The sequence below is a fragment of the Chenopodium album genome, chromosome 17 (assembly GCF_948465745.1).
Source record: "Chenopodium album chromosome 17, dcCheAlbu1.1, whole genome shotgun sequence".
NCBI classification, from domain to species: domain Eukaryota; kingdom Viridiplantae; phylum Streptophyta; class Magnoliopsida; order Caryophyllales; family Amaranthaceae; genus Chenopodium; species Chenopodium album.
The window spans coordinates 38,955,746-38,975,669 of record NC_137850.1 but is presented as its reverse complement, the minus strand read 5'-3'; the positions used below and the strand labels follow the sequence as shown (position 1 = coordinate 38,975,669).

The window sequence follows — 19,924 nt, the reverse complement described above, 5'->3', positions numbered from 1 at the left end:
TTTTCACAAGATTTGAAAATAAATACATATGAGGTAAATTAAAAAAACCGTAACGTCCGAGGCAACGCCCGAATCACACTCAGTTGAACATAATTATCAAATTAAAAAAGTTCAAAGTCAAAATAGCACTCCGGGGCATCGTGCGGGACACACACTAGTTAGATTATTAATCACGAGTAACAAATTTGGAGGCAAAAAGGCATACGAATCGGAAAAAACAACATTAATGACATAACAAAAAGGTGACAGAGAAAGAGAGTAGTTGATGCATCCTTAAACGGTAGGAGTCACCCAACCTTTACATTAGAATATGCTAACATGATTAAATCAAGACATGAAGCAACATAAACCAAACTAAATTACCTACTTCGTATTAAATTACTTTTAGTTAAAGAAAAAAATTAAAGGTAATACAATTGGGATTTAATTCTTCAACAATGGTAAATATATTCTTTCAAGTGTGAGGTGAAAAGGTAGTTATAATTTGTTTTTTTTTTAAAAAAAAAATAAAAAAATAAAAAATAAAAAAAAATAAAAAAAAATCAAAGGTTGTTATGTGGTCATGTGGATATGTTGTACATCTATAAGATGGTCTAATGTAATTGGAACTTAGATTACCAACAAGTGTTGGCGTAGTGGTAAGGAAATAATCTTGAAGTTAAAGATCTAATCCCTATTAGATAGGGGCACTTTGAGAGTTGAGATCCCCTTACCTTTACCTCTCATTTGATATCAATGTGTTTAACCAGCTAACCTGGGGACGAAGCACGAGTTGTGTGAGGAATGACCTTGCTGATGGTTTAACGGCTGTTTCCTAATGGGGATTGGATTAACAAAAAATATGCAAGTTACTCATGGTTATTCCACAAGAGGCGGGAAATTCTGGTGCTCCTAATCTACATGGTATGAAGGGGTAAAGCAGTGGTGTAGGGGTAGTTAGACCAAATCACATCATAATAGGCCAAAGAAGACATCAAATTACACCAGTAAAAATTTTATTAATTTAGATTATATCAAATCAAATCAAATTAAATTAAAAAGATCCATCATAACATTTCAAGAGAAGAATTATATCAGATCAATGAAAATCCAATGAACTAATCACATCAGGTGTGCATAATTAGCTTTTTATGTCAATCTTTCAACTCAGTATATCAGTAATCTTGTAATAGGAAAAGTTTTGTCCATTTTAATTTGTATTTTTTGGATCATGATAGACTCACATCAAATAGCAATGAAAAGTTTGCTGATTTTTATTTCCACTCTAAAATTGAACTTTTAGGGTCTGTTCTCTTTAGGTTATTTTCAGTTCAATTCAATTCAGTTCAGCTCCAATAAGTTCAGTTCAGTTCTTAATTTTCTTCTCTCATAAAATATTCAGTTCATTTCAGTTTAGTTCAGTCAATCAGAACAGGCCTTAGGCTTATTACACTACCCTCACATCATACTGTAGGAAATTAAAGTAGGCAAGTATGCAAGGTGATATAGCTGTATTAGCATACAAGTTCAACATATACACTACTAGACCAAATATATTGGTAGTATCATCAAGTGTAATTCGAGTGTGAAGCAGCAACAACGGCAGCACCAATGCCTGAGGCATCTTTAAACTGCTTGAGAACAACCATCTCCGATACTTCTTCATCGAGCAACTCATCAGCAAGAGTCTTCTGCAGGCATGATTTAAACTTTTTGTATGTGCCAAACAATGACCCATCAATAGCAACTACAGTCTCCTCTGTCTTGGTTATGTCCTTGCCTAACCTCTTCAGGATTGCCAGTATAGCAGCAGCAGCAAGTCGAGCCCCTCGTGTAGCTACAATATCACATATCTTGACAACAAGCTGCTTCCTCTCCAAGGATAAGTTGGTTATCTAAATATCAGAAGAATGAAAATTACAATAAGAGTTGATTCAGAAATCCAAAATTTTCTGTTTTGCTTCATCTTTTGATCATAAGCATACATAATAAAATCTCTATAATTAGGCGATGTAGGCCTTTAAACCGATCCCTGAAAACTGTAAGGTTCATAAAAAATTCCAAGGATTCTTAGAAAATAACCAAACTTAAGTGCATTGAGCTTTCGTTTCAGGATTCCATTGCAATTTCGATCTCACATTTTACAGCAATGTCATTTGACTTAACAGGACTGAATTTAATTTGCACTTACAAAACTTGCTTTAGAGTTTGGGAGGACATTGGTCAATTATTTTTAAATATGGCACCGAATAGTATTTTATAGTTGTCCTTTTCACCTTAACAAGAACAGGTTTCAGGAAAAATACGATACACTGCAATTTACTACTAACATAAGTCAAGATAAGATCAAATCATTGCTTTTCAAGTCAAATAACAAAGCTTTAATCATCATTAACCAGTACTCATGTTTATATAATGTAGTCGCATCATGTCCAGCATGAGTGCAGATTGCAGAATGAATAATTTGCAATAAGTTAAACATACTTAGGGACAAAGGAGTACTAAGGAACAGGGAAATGCACGAAAAAAAAAAGTTTTTCCATCGTAAAATGTTTGCATTATTGATAAGAAGTTTATACCTCAAAGACCTCCTCTAGGCATTTCCCAACCACACTTAAGTCAGTGGATTTGTCACTATGCATCGCTACAACATTATACGTCCTGCATTCCAAAGTGAAAGACTTAGGCTCAAAATATTGGAACCACATAACATGACAGTACAATTATATTTGTCCTGATAAAAGGACTGATTGCAATTTCCCCACATACGCCAGTATATAATGCTGTCGAAGTTTTGAAGGAGTTATGTCACCAAAAAGCGCAGCATCATCAGCTAATCGCTGCAAAATTCTACGCACAATTTCTCCCAAATATCTACCAGAAAGCATCTTTTCTAGAATCTGATAGATAATAGTGATTTGAAGGTTTTAGAATATGAAAGATTATCAATTTGACCATAAGAACTCAGAATACACTTGTGATAATTACCTGCTTGTGGTGGTTTGGACTATCATTGTCTAATTCATGATCGTAGTCAGTTAAAGGAAGAAGTGGAGAGTTAAAATTACCCCATTCTGTGTTAATAACCTACATCTGACACAATTAGTAATTCATCCAAACCAACTGAATCAAGTTATCTTCTAAAACTCGGGAAGAAGGTAATGTTACCATCTGTCCTGATTCTGGTGGAAGACCATACGCCTTTATAATGTTTTCCGACTTTTCCACATAAGCTGCATTCGTTCCAGTACCCAATACTACAGCTGCAGCAACATTGTTGTCGCAAAATCTTCCTCCAGCCAAAGCACCAACGGTATCATTGAGCTGATAACCATATGCATGTTAGTGACTCCTGAAATTCAGAGGGGGGAAATACAGAAAAGTTGACTGGTATACAAGTAAAATAGGAGATTAACTTACCAAAGCAGTGACATTAACATCAATAGCTCGTTTCTCTAAAGCCTTTGTCAATTCTTTCACCACGTCTTTACCAATCTAATATCATTCAGATCATAAAGTGTCAGGTTGAAATGTTCACAAACCAAGCAAAATAAGTGTAGATGGACATCAAGCAACTATATTGGTAGAGCTGTCTTCTTCGAAAATTCAAAAATTAGCATTCTAATATATTATGTTTGTTTCGTTATGGACCAATTACCAAGCTAATTGCAGGCTAACAAATTTAATAAATGTTAGAAATGAACACTATTTTATCAGGTTTAGGATTTGTAACATGCAGATGAATTGGAAAGTAACACTATCAAGAAAAGTCAATAATAAAGTCCAGAGGACTAAAACTACTTTTAGTACTTATAGATGTTGTGTACTCAAGGCCGATGTGTAAATAACTAAATATACATATTCTTCCATTCAGAGTAAACAGTCATGTATTAAGATATCTGATAAAAAAAAATTGAATTCCCTAATAGAGATACAGCTACTAAAATGTTATGAATAAATGAAAAGAAACAAAAAGTAAAGTTACTTTTATTATGAAGGGTTAGGACAATGTGACAACTAATTTTAGGAGGACAGATATTTGTTGATATAGATGCTTTCAACTTAGACCTCCCAAAAAAAAAAAAAAAAAACCACACGAAAGCCTAAATTCCCATAATTTATGACCTAGTATAAAATGACCCCAATCAAACAGATTAACAGAAGTTACAGCATGCTGAATTTAGGCTGCATAAAACAAGGAAATGGCAACATTCTAGAATGATCATTATACTGAACAAATTTCACTGAACTACTGAAGCATAAGAGACTTACAGCATCTTGCACATCGAAGTCCTTTGTCCAATTAAGGAGAGTACCGGAGTTTATCCTTGTTTGTTGTACTGGGAATGAGAAAGTAAACCCGAGTTCCCTCTTCTTACCAGGTTGTATCTCCGAATCAGAATCCATTTCAATAACATGAGAAACTTTCTCTGCTATATAATCAAAGAGTTCCTGAAATCAGAAATCTGTCAAGTTTCTGAGAAAGCAGAGCTTAAGTTATAGCACAACATTTCATTCAAGACGAGAGAGGAGACAGATTTCACTTACATTTAACTTTCCAACCTTAATGTTTGGAGGCACCATGTAAGACTCGGATTTTAGATCAATGGTTCTATCTCCTTGCAATTTAACACGCATCACACGAAAGTTCGTCCCACCCAAATCCAATGCATAAAAGCATCCCTTTTCATGACTGAAAGGCAACAGCCACAAGAACACTGCCTACATTACTACATACGGTATCAAACAGCAAGGAAGACATCTTTACTGACATCAAAATCAATTCATTAATTAAAAGTCATACGACATGTACACATGAAAGACGATTTTAATCTTGAATTCTGCTCCACACTATAGAAAACACATATAAGGATATTTAGTTAAGTTCAAAGGACAAGAGATTAGCAATGTGTACGACTCATGATGGTTTATAACTCATATCAATGGTTTTTCTTCTCATTTTAGCAACATTATTGTCAAAGTCATTGCTTTCATAAACTCATAACCACTAGTACACACGCGCACGCGCACACATGTAATCAGATTTTCATAAACAAAATCAAGTGTCTTACAAAGAAACATCAAATCCACCCACCATCAACTCATCAAGGTTCAGAAAATGGTTGTCATATGTCCACAACATGAAAAAATAATGCATGTTAAACTAGATTTTTCAATAGAATGAGGTGACAGGGTTGTTTGGATCAATTTCATTCAATTCTAGTTTGGTTTGGGTGTAATTCTACTAAGTAGTTATGATCAATGAGTCATTTGATTCATTTTCAAGTCAAACCAAATTCAAGTCAAACAATTGATAATGATCACCCACCCACTATATCTCTTCATTCATCCAATTAGTTTGTACACTCACCCACCTTTTAACAAATTTCGAGATACTTTATTTACCTTTTTCTTACACTTGTTCACTTTTTTTCGTTTTTCTCGATTTTCAAATCAGAGTTATTACTAATGATGACTAACAAAAAAATGTATAGATTACTTAAAAAAAACTAAAAACAAAAGAAAAGTGAAAAAAAAGTACCCAGAAGGTAGGGAATCAACATAAGAAACAAGCATTTTGATAGAACTAGAATCTTCATCTTCTAAACCCTTTCTCATCATCAACTCCATTTCATTTGCTAACTGCTTCAGCAATTCAACTGATACGCAGAATTCTTCTTCTATTTTCTTCACCATTTCCTCCAATTTCACCCCATTTTTTACATTTTCACAATTACTCATCTTTTTTTCTTCAATTTTTCTGAGCCTTGTTTTTTTTTAACTCTTTTTAGAAAACCTTCTTAATGCATTTGATTCCCTAATATTTGTATGTGAACCTTTTTTGGCTGTATTGTTATTAAAAAATGGCAACTGCATGGAATTATATTAATGGGGCGGCAAAAACAAAGAATGGAAGATGGTGGCTACAAAATTCATGCAACAAAAACATTAAACAAAGACTAAGGCCTTGTTTGGCCTCTTTCGTCATAAAAAGAATAATATTCGGTAAAAATAAGTTTTTAACCGAATTACAAACCAGAAGTTTACTGGGATCAATGCATAAAAACATTTAGAGGACGCTTGTCCAAATATGAAAGCCATTTTTTTTTTTTTTTACACAATCACATACTAATTCACAAATTTGATTGTCTCCTCTAACAAATTCAATTTTAATTTATTTTATACTAAAGGAGTGACAATTAAGACTTGATAACAAAAATTACATCATATCTAAATTATTAATAGTTCCACTTCCCACGAATCAATAATACTACCTCCGTTAACAGATATTTACAACATTTGTCATAAACGGATGCTACCTATTATTTACAACAAATGTTTTTTTTTCCCTCTTTTAACAAGTTTATTTTGTATAAAATGACCAAACTGCCCTCACTTAACCAATTTACTCCCTTATCATTTCACTAACCATACTCTATTATAAGTTTATAACCCTAACTTAATCATCTAATCTTAGGAAAAAAAAAAAAAAAAGATCAAATCTCAACATTCATCTTATTCATCAAATTTCTCTCTCCTCCTTCGTCATCAAATTCTCACTCCTCCTTCATCTTCCCATCTTCTATCCAGATCTGGAGGTGGTCTCCCGTGGGTTTCGTGGGTGTGGTGGTTGTGGGCGGCACGAGCTTCGTGGAAGGTGGTCTAGGTTTTGTGGGCGGATCTACGTGACGGTGGTCGTGGGTCTGGATCTAGGTTTTGTGGTGGTTGATTTTCGAGGGTGGTAGGTGGCGTGGTGTTGGGTTTCGTAGGGTAGTGGGTGGCGTGGTGTTCGGTTTCGTGGTGGTGGTTTAATTGGAATTAATTCAATTCCTGGTGGTGGTGGTCTAATTGGCATTATTAGGGGCTTTCGTGGTTGTTTTCGGTGAGTTTTGGTAGTTTTCGCTGGGTTTTGGTGGGTTAGTGTTTCTTGGCGCATTTTGGTGGTTTTCGATGGGTTTTGGTGGTGGTTTTCGGTGGGTTCTGGGTTGTCGGTGGGTTCGGTGGTGGTGGTGGATCTTGGTGGGTTCGGTGGTGGTGGTGGTTTTTGGTGGGTTCGGTGGTGGTGGTGGATCTTGGTGGGTTCGGTGGTGGTGGTTTTTGGTGGGTTCGGTGGCGGTGGTTCTGATTATTTTTGGGGTTTTTTTTTAATTGGATTAGTGCTTAAGGACATGCCCTTATATTTCAATAATCTTGTTTTAAAACTTTTGCCTAGGAGTCCGTGCTACCCCTCTTTGTTGCAAATAACTGTTAATGGAGGTAGTATAATGAATGGACAAGTTATCAAGTTAAAGATAACTGCATTGCATTCACTATATAATCTGGGGAAATAATGATTTAAATTGTAAAAACAAATTTTTTGTTACAATTAACAGCAAGAATTATTGAACAACATTAATATATACTAGACTAAACCCACCAAACAAATGCTAGTATTATCAATCGTAAATCGAGTGTGAAGCAGCAACTACAGCAGCACCGATGCCTGAGGCATCTTTGAACTGTCTAAGAACAACCATTTTTGACACTTCTTCATCAAGTAATTCATCTGCAAGAGTCTTCTGTAAGCAAAGTTTGAACTCTTCGTATTTCCCGAACAATGACCCATCTATAGCAACTACAGTTTCCCCTGCACTTGTTTTGTCTTTGCCTAGCATCTTAAGGATGGACAGTATTGCAAAAGCTGAAAGTCGAGCACCTCGTGTAGCAACAATTTCACATATCTTGACAACTACCTTCTTCTTCTCCAGGGATATATTAGTTATCTAAATTTTAGAGAAATGATTATCATAATGGAGTTAGATGGTGGAAGAATCCTATTTCATTTGCATCTTCTGATTACAAACATAATCTAATTTCTCCAAACAAATTAAAGTTAATGTGCACAAAATCAATCTGTTTACTGAGCAGACAAAATCAACCTTTCACTTGATCATTTTTGACAGTTAAACATAAAATACAGAAAATTTTGTGATATTGAAGTATTGAGATACAGAAATAAGATATACATTAATTAAAACTCAATGCTTCAATATCACAAATATTTTATATTTTATTGAAGTACTTCAATAAACACAATTATCAGCAAAAATATAGTTCAGGTAAGGGCTACTAATTTCAATTTACCAATCCAAATAAGTTTTCGCATGTTCAGATTTTTTAAATAGAAAAACAAGTTACCTAAACATTGCTTTAATAATATGATGTGGTCGCATCATGTCCAGTATGGTACAAAAAGATGAATGAATGACTTGCAGTAACAGTAACAACGGTGAACATGCTCAGGGAAATCAGTTGTACAAAACTAGAATGAATATACTAGTATAAGTATACATACCTCTAAAACCTGCTCTAGGCTTTTCCCAACCACACTCAAGTCTGTGGACTTGTCACCATGCATCGCGGAAACAATATCCGTCCTGCATTAACCATAGTGAATTAGACCTCAAAAATATGTTGCAACAAAATAAGATGAAAAATTGTCCACAGAAAACATTGATTGCATCTCACGCACATACCCCAAAACATAAGGTTGTCGAAGTTTTGGAGGAACAATGTCACCAAAAAGCGCTGCATCATCAGCTAAACTTAGCAAAATTCTCCGCACAATTTCTCCCAAATATCTACCAGAAAGCATCTTTTCTAGGATCTGAAACATAATGTTGATTTGAATTCTTCAGCAGATGCAAGATTACCAATTATTTGATCATCAAAATACGCTTACTATAACAATCACCTGCTTGTGGTGGTTCGGACTATCACTGTCTAATGCACGATCATAGTCAGTTAAAGGAAGAAGAGAAGAATTGAAATTGCCCCACTCCGTGTTGATAACCTATGTTTTAATACCCAAAACAACAACCATCTCATTATACAGACCAACACAGTTTTTTGTAAAGTAAAACTCAGGAAAATGAAGGTAAAGTTACCATTTGTCCTGATTTTGGTGGAAGACCGTATGGCTTCACAATGCGTTCGGACTGTTCTACATAAGCAGCATTCATACCGGTACCCAAAATCACGGCTGCAACAACATTTTTGTTGTAAAATCGACCTCCAGCCAAAGTGCCAACAGTATCATTGAGCTGGTAACCATATAGAAGTTAGCAACTTCTGAAGTTTGGAAAAGAAAATTTTGACAGAAAAAGTAGACTGATAAAAGTAGTAGTTTAACTTACCAAAGCAGTCACATTTACATCAATAGCCCGTTTCTCCAAAGCCTTTGACAACTCCTTCACCATGTCTTTGCCAATCTAATCAGTTTAAGATGATCAAATGTCAATTCAAATGCTCATGAACCAAGCAAATATTGGATGAATAAAAATAAAATAATGGATGGGATAGAAGTACAGAACTATCAAGCTATCTGTGCCGAGTCATCCCCCTCAATGATGCAATTAGTTACTATTCAGTCTACAACTATGATTTTCACATTTAAGGACCCATATATAGAATTCGAATGCAAGCAGTGAAGAAGTACAAAGTAGATATATGAAAGCAAACGTGTACCAATAGGCCATGCATGCCCGAAATAAACTTCCTTCTTAGTTTTATCTTATCCAAGGAACTTACTACTTAAAAGTTACAAGCTTTCAACTAGTCACTACATAGGATTTATCAGACAGTTTCAGATAAAATATACCGACAGAGATACCACTATACAAGTCCAGGGACCTGAAACTCATACCAGATCCATCACCTATAACTGTTATAGCTAGACTAATGCAGACCAGTGAACTATAACACATACTTCATGCTTGTTTATAGAGAAGCATGATCAAAGGCACTCACATGAAACATTCCAGATAAAAATTGATATAAATTCCCTAGATTTATGACTGTGTCAAACTGGCTGTAGAAGTAGAAGCTGTGGCATGCTTGGATAATTCTTAGACTTTAGGCTACATAAAAAGCATGACGCAATATTTCAAAATGCATTATACGGCCACATTGCTTCAGGAAACAGAAAAACCAAAAACAACAACAACAAAGAACAAAAAACAAAAAACAAAAAAAAAAAAAAAAAACAAAAAAAAAAAACTGTGTCCAGAAAATATATTATTGACTATACTTTTCTGCCACATTCTAATCTCATTTGCTAGTATTTCTAATGCCAGACATTTCAAATTTACAGCCTTTCAGCCAAATGCATGTAGCTGAACATGGTACATTGGAACGTACAAAAAGGCATAAGAGACTTACAGCATCTTTTGCATCGTAGTCCTTTGTCCAATCAAGGAGAGTTCCAGAGTTGATCTTTGTTTGGTGCACTGGGAATGAGAAAGTAAACCCAAGCTCCCTCTTCTTACCAGGAACAGTATCAAAATCAGCTTTTACCGATTCAAAAACATGTGAAACTTTTTCCGCAATATAATCAAAGAGTTCCTGAGATCAGAACTAAACGTCAATGTCTGAGATAACAGAACTTATAGTAATTTAAATCAAACAATTCCCTCCAAAAGAGAAGGGAAACTGATTTCACTTACATGTAATTTCCCAATCTTTATCTTAGGAGGCACCATATAAGACTCGGCTTTTAGTTCAATAGTCCTATTTCCCTGCAATTTAACTTGCATTACACGAAGGTTTGTCCCACCCAAGTCCAATGCATAAAAGCATCCCTCTTCATGGCTGAAAGGCAACAGCCACAATAACACCACTCACATTACATTACTACATAGTACATACAGGCATACAGTATCAAACAGCAAGGGAGACAGAAATCGTTAACATTATAAATCAAATACCCTGTATCAGAAAATTGAATTTATGAGGAGTGTAGCATAGCAACATGACAGCCATTTAAACAAGCACTGTGTTAGCAACTTTGTACTGCCTGTTCTTACTTCAATTGTTTCAAATCTTACCTTGGATTATCCAGCTTTAAATGTACTTTTCATTTCACAATTACTATTACTATTTTACATGAATTATAATATTATATACACCGTATCTATTACTTTTCTACGTAGTCATAGGTTCATCGAGATTAAATTATTAAACTTAAGTATTTTAACACTTTAAATCATTCTACTTTTTTTTTTTTCCTTTCAACATTAATCATAAAAATGAGACATCTGAAATATTCAGTGACACTTTGTATCAGATGGCAGCAATTATAATATCAAACGGTGCCTAAAAGACAGTCACTGACCTATTATCTACCCACTTACCGCACAGCAAATGGAATTGTTAACTATTTGAGACTAAATATAACAAATACATTACTTAGTATTAAACATTTGCTGGTATAAGGGGTAGGTCAGTAGGTGTTGCTAGGTTGAGTTATAGAGAGCTGTAAAAGCAATGATGCGATTAGTTTAGTACCCGAGTCCCACACAATCACCAAGAGCCACAGAAGCAATGACGCAACTAGTTTAGTACCTAAGTGGCTAAGTCCCACACAATCACCATCTGAAGACCTTACTTAGGAGGCTGACATCATTAAAAATCATTGTTGTATGGCATTACAGCTTGTTGATGATTTATTATTGCTTTCCAATAGTTAACAAGCATATGCAATTACTTACCAAGCAAATTAAGTAAACCTCATAATTTAATCCTATTTGGTCCACATTTGCTAGAACCTTGTCTCTAAAATTACATCTAACATTATTCTCATCATATATAGAATAATGAACATTTTTAAACATTAACAGGAACATTACATAGGATGTCCTTGTATTTTGGCTTTTCCATAAGATGGACATAGATTTGCTAAAATTCACATGACACCCTTTGATTATTGAACTCAATTTATAAGGCAAATCTTGTATCATTTCCCTAACATCCTCTAGACACAAATCGAATCCTAAACTTGGGAGCATAATGTGTATCATACTCCCTGTAGAGCGCATCACAACCTCACATAGCCAAAAAAAATCATCGATGATATATTCTGGAAACTACAGGGAAACAATTAAACAAATATGGCCATTGAGTAATGGAATCTTTGTATATAATTATTGGAAAATGACTGATGGTGTTAAAGAGTTTAGGCGGCGAAAAGCAATCAAATTCAATTAGATTACCAACAAAGGTTGCCTGCAATTAACCATCAAATATATATTGGACATCATATGAACATAGAAAAATAATATGGTCCACCATATTAAAAAGTCTGAAACACAAGAGCACCAGTGTATGGTTTATGATATGTTATAATCTAAGCTATAAAATATCCCACCATCAAGGGTCTAAATTCTATAATGGTACAGGTATGCTTCAAAAAAAATTAATAATAATATTGAATAAATAAAATTGTTTGACATAATCTTTATAATGGCATGCTTTGTCATCATAGCATGAGCAATCACCCAAAATTAAACTTGCAATAAATCTTCAAAACACATAAATTTTAAATTGATTCGATTTTTTTTTTTTTTTTTTTTTGGTGAAAATTTGAAGATTTATTTAAATAGACATTAAATTTAAGCATCATTAGCTAGTGCACTCAGAGTCTCAGATACACAATAAACGATCTCACAACTCAAAAGACCATGTTACACTTTTAATTATTTGAGAGTGAAGGATAGCTCAAGTGGTTAGAGCTTCCTTCCCGATTTTAGGAGATTCTGGGATCAATTCTCACCCGCCCTTGTGACTCTCTAAACACCAAAAAAAACATTTGAACTTATTTTGTATACCATTTTTAATTTGTATACATTGTCACACACCATTTGAAAGTATTTTTATTAATAATTTTCTTTTGGGGTCAATGTCAATTTCACATATGAAAAACAATAATACATGATAACATTAATAAGCTAATAACATTTCATCATCAATGTAATGAAAAAAAAAACAATAAATTATTGAAAAGAGAAGATTGAAGAAAGGAAAGATACCCAGAAGGGAGAGAATCAACATAAGAAACAAGCATCTTAATAGAGCTAGATTCTTCATCTTCTAGACCTTTCTGCATCATCAACACCATATCGTCACTCAACTCTTTCAGCAATTCAACTGGTACCCAGAATTTCTCTTCTATTTTTCTCACCATTTCCTCCAATTTTTCACCATTTTTTACATTTTCACAACTACCCATTATTCCTTTTAATCTTTCTGAAAAATCCCTCTTTTTATTTCCCTCTCTCTTTCTAATTTTTGTGAATGAATTAACACAAATTTGGTAGTGTTAATTATATATATAAGTAACCAATTTTGGGCTAACGGATGAAAATTATTATTATTACAAAACGGTGGCAACTGGCATGGAGTTGTTGACAAGTTTGTATTTTTGTATTGAAAATGATGTATAATATAAAGTCTAGATCTGTGGCTTTTTGGCAGAAACAAAGGTTGAAAATGGCGGCTGCCAAAAAAACCATGTTAGAGAAAAATACAACTACACGTATTTGGTAACTAATTAGAATGTGACCGTTCATGAAATACCAACTCTATCCTCTAGTCTCCTTATTTGGCTACTTTGCCTACTTATATTGTTGATTTGTTGTATGACTTTTGTTTTATTACTCCGTACTCGTGTTATTATTGCATACTGGATTATCGATGTAGAATCAACACGATCTAAAACCAAAATAAAGTTATTGAGATAAGCTCAAAAAGGGTAGCATAATATATACGAAGTATATGAATAAAATTGTACTCTATATTCAATTTGAAAATTAACAATGAACACGATCCATAACATCTATTATTAATTGACATTGATTCATTTAATTAATTCTAGTTGACATTGGTTATTCTAACCAAAAGCTAGATAGGCAATAATTATGACATGGATAATCCAACGAGGCACGCCTTGTCAGATTGTTTGAATATTGACTTTTTCATCCTTGTTGAGATCTCAATTTTTCTACAACACAAATCAGGAAAGACAGTAGTGCCTCAAGGGCTTTTTATTTCATGGAATGAAATTAATTGCATGATTAGATAAGATAATACAGTAATAGAGCTTCTCAAAACATTAGGAAACTCCTATTTTTTTTTTATATATATTACTCGTATTAGTTTATTTTAAAAAATTAAGCATGAACTTTCACTCAAATGTACTTCCATTTCCTAGGTTATGAACTCATCCAGAAGCTCATTACATACTGAGAGGACTAATACATGTGACAGAATACAGAATTTACTGATGTGTTGAGCTATCCACTGACAGCACCCTAGGAACAACTACAATATCTTCTTGAGTTTCCTTTGCCTCAAGGTAGCGCGAATGAGAAGCAGCTAGTAGGGAAGCTCCAATTCCAGAACCATCATTAGCATGCTCGATGGAGATGTTTTCCCAGACTTGTTCCCCAACAAGCTCTTTCAACGTTTCCTCTAAGCATTCCCGGAATTCAGTGTAATGCTCGTATAATCCACCATCCATGGCTATGACAGTCCTTTGCTTCTCCTTGTTGCTTGGCAGTGTATCTCTTCCCAACATCTTCAAAATCCCCAAAATGCCTGCTGCAGCAAGACGAGCCCCACGTGTTGCCACAATTCCGCAGAGCTCGTGTATGACTTTTCTTCTCTTGAGGGAAATGGTTGGTATCTGAAGGTCAAATTAAAGATTACAGTCATTCATGATGTAAGAGATAAAAGGGGTTTGACCAGAGCTTATCCAAATATACTACTTGTATGTATATACTAAGATATTCTTTGTTACATATCGAAATGAAAATAATACCTCTAAAATTTCCTCCATTTTAGATCCTACAATGCTGAGATCAGGTGATGAATCATGATGCATAGCTGACATGTCAGGTGTCCTGCAATAACACATTCGATCAGTTCTCCAGAACTTTTAAAATTCCTTTTTATGGCAATATTCTAAAATCCTTTACCCCAGCTTAAAAATTATACATTGTATCATATTCCAAATATTGAAAAAAAAAAAAGGCCTCCAGATGTTCTGGCAAAGTGGCATATATTACACTCCCTTTGTTTCACACTAATATTTTCTTTGTTTAAGGGATTCTGTTAAGTAAATTAAAGGACTAGGAATTTGTCCAGTTTTCTGTATGACAGAAATATAGAAGATTCTTTGAAGGGGAGAAGACAAGAAATGATACATGTAACTCCAAGACATTAAGGCACAGCCAATCTACAATTACTTCAACAAAAATAAACATATATTATTGTTTCAGTATCCAGCAAACATTAATCATACCTTAAGATGAATGGAATCCGCAATTTTGGGGGGATGGTATCACCAAAGAAGGAAGCTTCTTCAGCCATTCGGCACAAAACTCTACGTACAATGTCACCCAAATACATTCCAGATATCATCTTTTCATAAGTCTAGCAAAATCATTATACAGATACAAAGGAATCAGTAACCACATTGCAAACACTCACAATTTAAAAGTGTAAATGGTAGATGCAATGAATATTTAAGCAACCACCTGCTCACCACTGTTGGGACTGTCACAATCCAAGGCCTTATCATATTCTGTCAATGGAAGATGTGATGTTTTAAAATTACCCCATTCCGTGTTGATAACCTGCAGCACAACATTGTTAAATTTCTTAAGATATGACCATGCCGGTTAATCCTAAGTCTTTAATAACACAACCAAGACAAATAATTGAAGCCAATTATGTACCATCTCTCCTGATTTTGGTAGTGGACCATGCCATTTAGGTATCGCTTCTGCACGTTCCACATATGCTGCATTTGTTCCTGTGCCCAATATCACTGCAGCAATGACATCTTTGTTTGAGAATCTACCTCCAGCTAGTGTACCAACTGTATCATTAACCTAGTTTTTATAATGTGGATCAGCGTATCTAAAATGCAGAAATGATAATCAGAAAGAGGCTTCTGAAGAGGTTTGTAAAAAAGTTTCATTTTTTCAAGACAGTACTTTGAGTGAGCAGAATAGCCACATGCAGATTTAAGCTTACCAAAGCTGTGACATGCATATCAACACCTTGTTTCTTCAATGATTTTGCCAACTCATCAGCTACATCCTTACCAACCTATGATAGCAACAGACAGAAGTCAACAAACATATATATCCAGATAAGTTTTCAAAAGTAAAAAAATTATAAATTAAATAGTACACGTCACTTGTCAGAGAAATATAGAGCATTTGTTAGCCAACAGACAAGGTTGCACAATGCAACAAGAATGGATCTTAACTTTGCAGTACTACAACATCACTGGGGCAAGGGGTTGATCAGAAGTACCCAACCTTACCCCTGCTACCAAAGAGGATTACTTTTGATCTTTAATTCGATTAGCAATCATCATTTACTACTTCACAACAAATATCAAGTGCAAGCACTTGTAGTTTTATGACTTTATCTTCACTGATGGAGACTTAAGAACAGATATTCCCCAAGTATCACTAAGCAGGTGCCTCTTATCATCTCTTGCCAAGATAGCAGCTCAACAAACTTGTACAAATTCAGAATCTCAATATATGCCCTTTTTGAATCAAGGACCTCATAGCTTCTGACCAAATAACCGGCTAAGAAACTACTTATTAGAATGCTCAGACATATGTAGGAATATTCTGAATCTAGCACTAACAGTCAAGAATCAGAATCCAGGAAAGAGCTCGAGACACTGAATGCATCACACAAGAACTCAACATATTTCTCTCTTATCCCAAATCACTATCACAGGCTCACAGCCCCCAAAGCTCTGATCCCAAATCTCTAGCACAAGCCCCCAAACTCTCCCTCTCTCAATCTCAAAAAAAAAAAAAAAGGGAATGTCTGGTATGTACTGATTTTAAACTTCATTTTCATTACTACAAGAATGTCTATGAAAACCTATTATTAATTTATATTCAATGGAAGTTTGATTTTTCCATAATGTATCCAGAACTTTGGCCAAAATCTTCTTATGCTGATAAATGCAAGCCCTGATCCACAAGTATCACCATTGAAGGTCAAGATTGCATTCTTTGAAAACAAGAACAGACAGATTATCATATTACATGTAATTGGAGAGTGAGTTGATTAGACTACGACAATTCCTCTTCACTTATTGACTTTCACGCTTACTCTCTCAAGCAAACATGAAAGAAGGTGAAGAGGTTAGGTCAAGTAGCCATCTTGGAATGGCACCAAAGGTTGGTAAGAAGTGAAGTTGGTTTGAAACTACACCAAACTTGTGTATGAGAATATTTGACAGAAAAAATGGGACTACAGTCGATTCCTTTTAGTTTTAACATTTAGTGACAAACTATTATCAATGTCTCTAAAAGGGAAAGGGTGGCCAGAGGAACAGGTAGCCGCTGAAAATTCTGTTACTTTTTCCTTCTTTGTTTCTTAATAAATATGATTTCCATGTAAGAGTAACAGAATGAAATGTAAGGACCCAAACATGACTACAGAGAAACAATATTTTGACCCTTTCATAAGTCAGAATTCAAAGATCCTTAAACCGTTTGTAACTTCCTTGCTATACGCTTAATGTACACTAGGTTTTCGGTCACGAATTCCATTTCTAATAAAAGGGGTTTGGGTATTTGTATCAGATAAATCCCTCCATCTAGAATTGTTTTCCCCTGACTTCCCTTGTAAAATATAATCATGAGATAACACCATGATTGTTCAGCTATCCCAGGGACATGATAGTCACGGGCTACAAAGAAAGGGGCTTAGGCGAGTATAAATTACGGAATATAGATACAAGAAACACCATGTGCAAGTTGTGCACTAGTGCTTCTTGCTTAATAATGCATACTTACAACTCTCAGTCCTATTATTTCCTTTTAAAAAATGGTCAGATGACCAATACTCAAAATACATTAAAATCAGTCTCTATAACAAGCTACATTTCCATGCACTACAAGTGTACACAGGCTTACACGACCACTCACAAGCTAGAAAGTTCTCACATGTCATTCACACCTCAAAACTTCAGCAATATTCCAATACTATTATAGAACTATAGTAGACCATACTAGTTTCAAGCAGATTTGCACATTTTCATGAAATTAACCAATATCGAAATTTTGGCAATGACAGTATAAGGTAGTAAAGTTACCGTATCATCTATACAGAAGCCTTTTGCCCATGTGATTAAAGTTCCAGAGTCAATGGATGTTTGCATTACAGGGAATGAAAAGGTAAATCCGAGCTCCCTTTCTCTACCAGAAGGTAGGCTAAACACTTGACCTTCTTGGGCAACAAATTTTGCAAGTTCACTTGCAATGTAACCAAAAAGATCCTGCCATCCATAGCTATTTGTCAGTATGGATAAATCTAACAAATTAATAGTATCAAAATGTGACATACAACAGATACAGAATCACACACATCTGACGTTCCAATCATCAATTCCATAGGGATTGGAACTTCTGCGAATTCCTGGTGCTTAATACCACCACCCTTGCCACCCAACTGAACCCGAAGAACACGGAAATTAGTTCCACCAAGGTCCAATGCATAGAATAGACCCTCCTCATCCCTGATTGCACCGAGGGAAAAAAGCAACACAGCATAAGAACAAAGCTCTAGAAATAAACTTACAACATTCAGTCATCAAAGATACTTGTAAAATTAGCCACTTCCATAAAACTTGAATTTCCTGGCACCTAATTCACAGTAAAATGCAAACTAGCTTAAAATTTCACTAGAATTCATTTCAATCCTAACCCTTCATAGTTCAGTCTGTTGAAGTCTTTTAAACATTAAATAACCCAGTAACTCATTTACTACCAAAGCAAGACACTTTCACCATACACACAATTACAAAAATCATACTTTGTATAAGACTAACATCATCACAATCAACCAAAATGATGATATTAAATGAATAAAAATTGTATTAACTTAGTGATGTCATGTGGGATTGGTACCCATGATCTTTATAATATCCCGTCTACATCAACACCTTTGTAACTCTATACACAACAAAATGAATAATAATCAATATGAGCGGATGGCAACTAGTTTAATTACTGGTTGTTCGGTTGACATTTAAAAACAAGAGAGATGAGACATTGAGACTACCTTGGGATCACAAATTCACAAGGTAGGTGAGTTGTTTGGTTGAAAGAAATTTGGGGAATAGGGAATGGAACTTCTTATGAATTTCCACTTTCCATAGTAGGCAGGAATTCACTCGCCTATACTTTACCAGTATCCCCACCCCCTCCCCCAAAGTAAGAAAGTTAGCTAAATTCCTTCTACGTCACTGCCCTTGTGTCTCCGCACACAACTAAAAATTAACTAAACATCTAAAAAAATAGCACATAAGTAATAATGTAATTCAATCATGACCAAATAACAAGAATAAGAGCAAAATTTTCCATCAAATTACACTTTCAAATCAAGCTTATTATTGAATAACTAGCAATTGATTAAAAATGTTGCAGAAAATTACCCAGTAGGAAGATTATCAACATAACTAACAAGCATCTTCACACGACCAGCAGTATCAGAAGCAAGTCCAGCATTCATTTCCTTAATCAAAGCATCAGTCACTTGCTTCAATTTCTCAACTGGGGTCCCACATTTCTCCTCAAATTCCCTCAAAATCTCAATCGTACGTCTCCAATTCGCCCTCTTTTTCATCCGACGGCTCAAAATTAACCCCCCTGCCGCCGCACAAACCGCCGCAACTCCCAACACCGTTGCCACAACCACCACTTTACCCATCTTCCCCAAAATCCCAAATACCCAATTATCTAATTATCTCAAAAAATCTGAAATGAAAACACCAAGAATTTACCCAATTATGTACTATCTAATCTTAAAACTTTGAAATTTAAACACCCAGAATTTAGAATTCCAAGAGAATAACACCCATAACCCCACCAATCCAAAAAAATCCAATTTTTTTTTGGAAAGGGTGAAGATATGATATTATTCTGGAATTATTAAAGGAAGTTTTTAATGAAAATTGAAGGTGATTGGTCCGTCAGAAAAAGGAAAGATGGTGATTGGAGAGAAGAATGATTTGGATCTTTGCTTGACTTTTAGGATTGCTCTTATTACCTGCTTTATTTTCTTGCACAATTGGGTAACTTAGTTC

At 34.8% G+C, this 19,924-nt stretch overlaps 3 protein-coding genes across 3 annotated transcripts; all 3 read right to left on the bottom strand.

The window, feature by feature from the left end:
- Window positions 1–1,452: 1,452 nt before the first annotated feature.
- LOC145588941 (hexokinase-1-like) lies at window positions 1,453–5,721 on the bottom strand. The gene is made up of 9 exons (XM_081645525.1): window positions 5,522–5,721; window positions 4,528–4,672; window positions 4,252–4,431; window positions 3,400–3,474; window positions 3,148–3,303; window positions 2,968–3,066; window positions 2,749–2,879; window positions 2,559–2,640; window positions 1,453–1,874 (listed from the first exon to the last, which is right to left on the bottom strand). Exons 1-9 carry the CDS (start codon window positions 5,719–5,721, stop codon window positions 1,548–1,550), a joined length of 1,395 nt encoding a protein of 464 aa, XP_081501651.1. The 3' UTR covers window positions 1,453–1,547.
- Window positions 5,722–7,265: 1,544 nt separating this feature from the next.
- LOC145587938 (hexokinase-1-like) lies at window positions 7,266–13,080 on the bottom strand. The gene is made up of 9 exons (XM_081644580.1): window positions 12,825–13,080; window positions 10,464–10,608; window positions 10,180–10,362; window positions 9,156–9,230; window positions 8,907–9,062; window positions 8,714–8,812; window positions 8,496–8,626; window positions 8,315–8,396; window positions 7,266–7,742 (listed from the first exon to the last, which is right to left on the bottom strand). Exons 1-9 carry the CDS (start codon window positions 13,022–13,024, stop codon window positions 7,416–7,418), a joined length of 1,398 nt encoding a protein of 465 aa, XP_081500706.1. The 5' UTR covers window positions 13,025–13,080; the 3' UTR covers window positions 7,266–7,415.
- Window positions 13,081–13,807: 727 nt separating this feature from the next.
- On the bottom strand, window positions 13,808–19,924 carry LOC145587937 (hexokinase-1-like). The gene is made up of 9 exons (XM_081644579.1): window positions 19,274–19,924; window positions 18,205–18,355; window positions 17,933–18,115; window positions 15,835–15,909; window positions 15,534–15,689; window positions 15,333–15,431; window positions 15,098–15,228; window positions 14,615–14,696; window positions 13,808–14,479 (listed from the first exon to the last, which is right to left on the bottom strand). The coding sequence occupies exons 1-9, from the start codon at window positions 19,546–19,548 to the stop codon at window positions 14,072–14,074; spliced, it is 1,560 nt and encodes a 519-aa protein (XP_081500705.1). The 5' UTR covers window positions 19,549–19,924; the 3' UTR covers window positions 13,808–14,071.

Coding starts and splice junctions, on each gene's coding strand:
- LOC145587938 (XM_081644580.1), bottom strand. CDS start 13,024: ATGGGTAGTTGTGAAAATGTAAAAAATGGTGAAAAATTGGAGGAAATG. Junction 9,231..10,179: donor ACTACGATGCAAAAGATGCT/GTAAGTCTCTTA, acceptor TAAACTGATTAG/ATTGGCAAAGACATGGTGAA. Junction 7,743..8,314: donor GCCTAGAGCAGGTTTTAGAG/GTATGTATACTT, acceptor TCTAAAATTTAG/ATAACTAATATATCCCTGGA.
- LOC145587937 (XM_081644579.1), bottom strand. CDS start 19,548: ATGGGTAAAGTGGTGGTTGTGGCAACGGTGTTGGGAGTTGCGGCGGTT. Junction 18,356..19,273: donor GTTGATAATCTTCCTACTGG/GTAATTTTCTGC, acceptor CGGTGCAATCAG/GGATGAGGAGGGTCTATTCT. Junction 15,229..15,332: donor GTCCCAACAGTGGTGAGCAG/GTGGTTGCTTAA, acceptor TGATTTTGCTAG/ACTTATGAAAAGATGATATC.
- LOC145588941 (XM_081645525.1), bottom strand. CDS start 5,721: ATGAGTAATTGTGAAAATGTAAAAAATGGGGTGAAATTGGAGGAAATG. Junction 2,641..2,748: donor CGACAGCATTATATACTGGC/GTATGTGGGGAA, acceptor TTTGGAATGCAG/GACGTATAATGTTGTAGCGA. Junction 1,875..2,558: donor GCCTAGAGGAGGTCTTTGAG/GTATAAACTTCT, acceptor TCTGATATTTAG/ATAACCAACTTATCCTTGGA.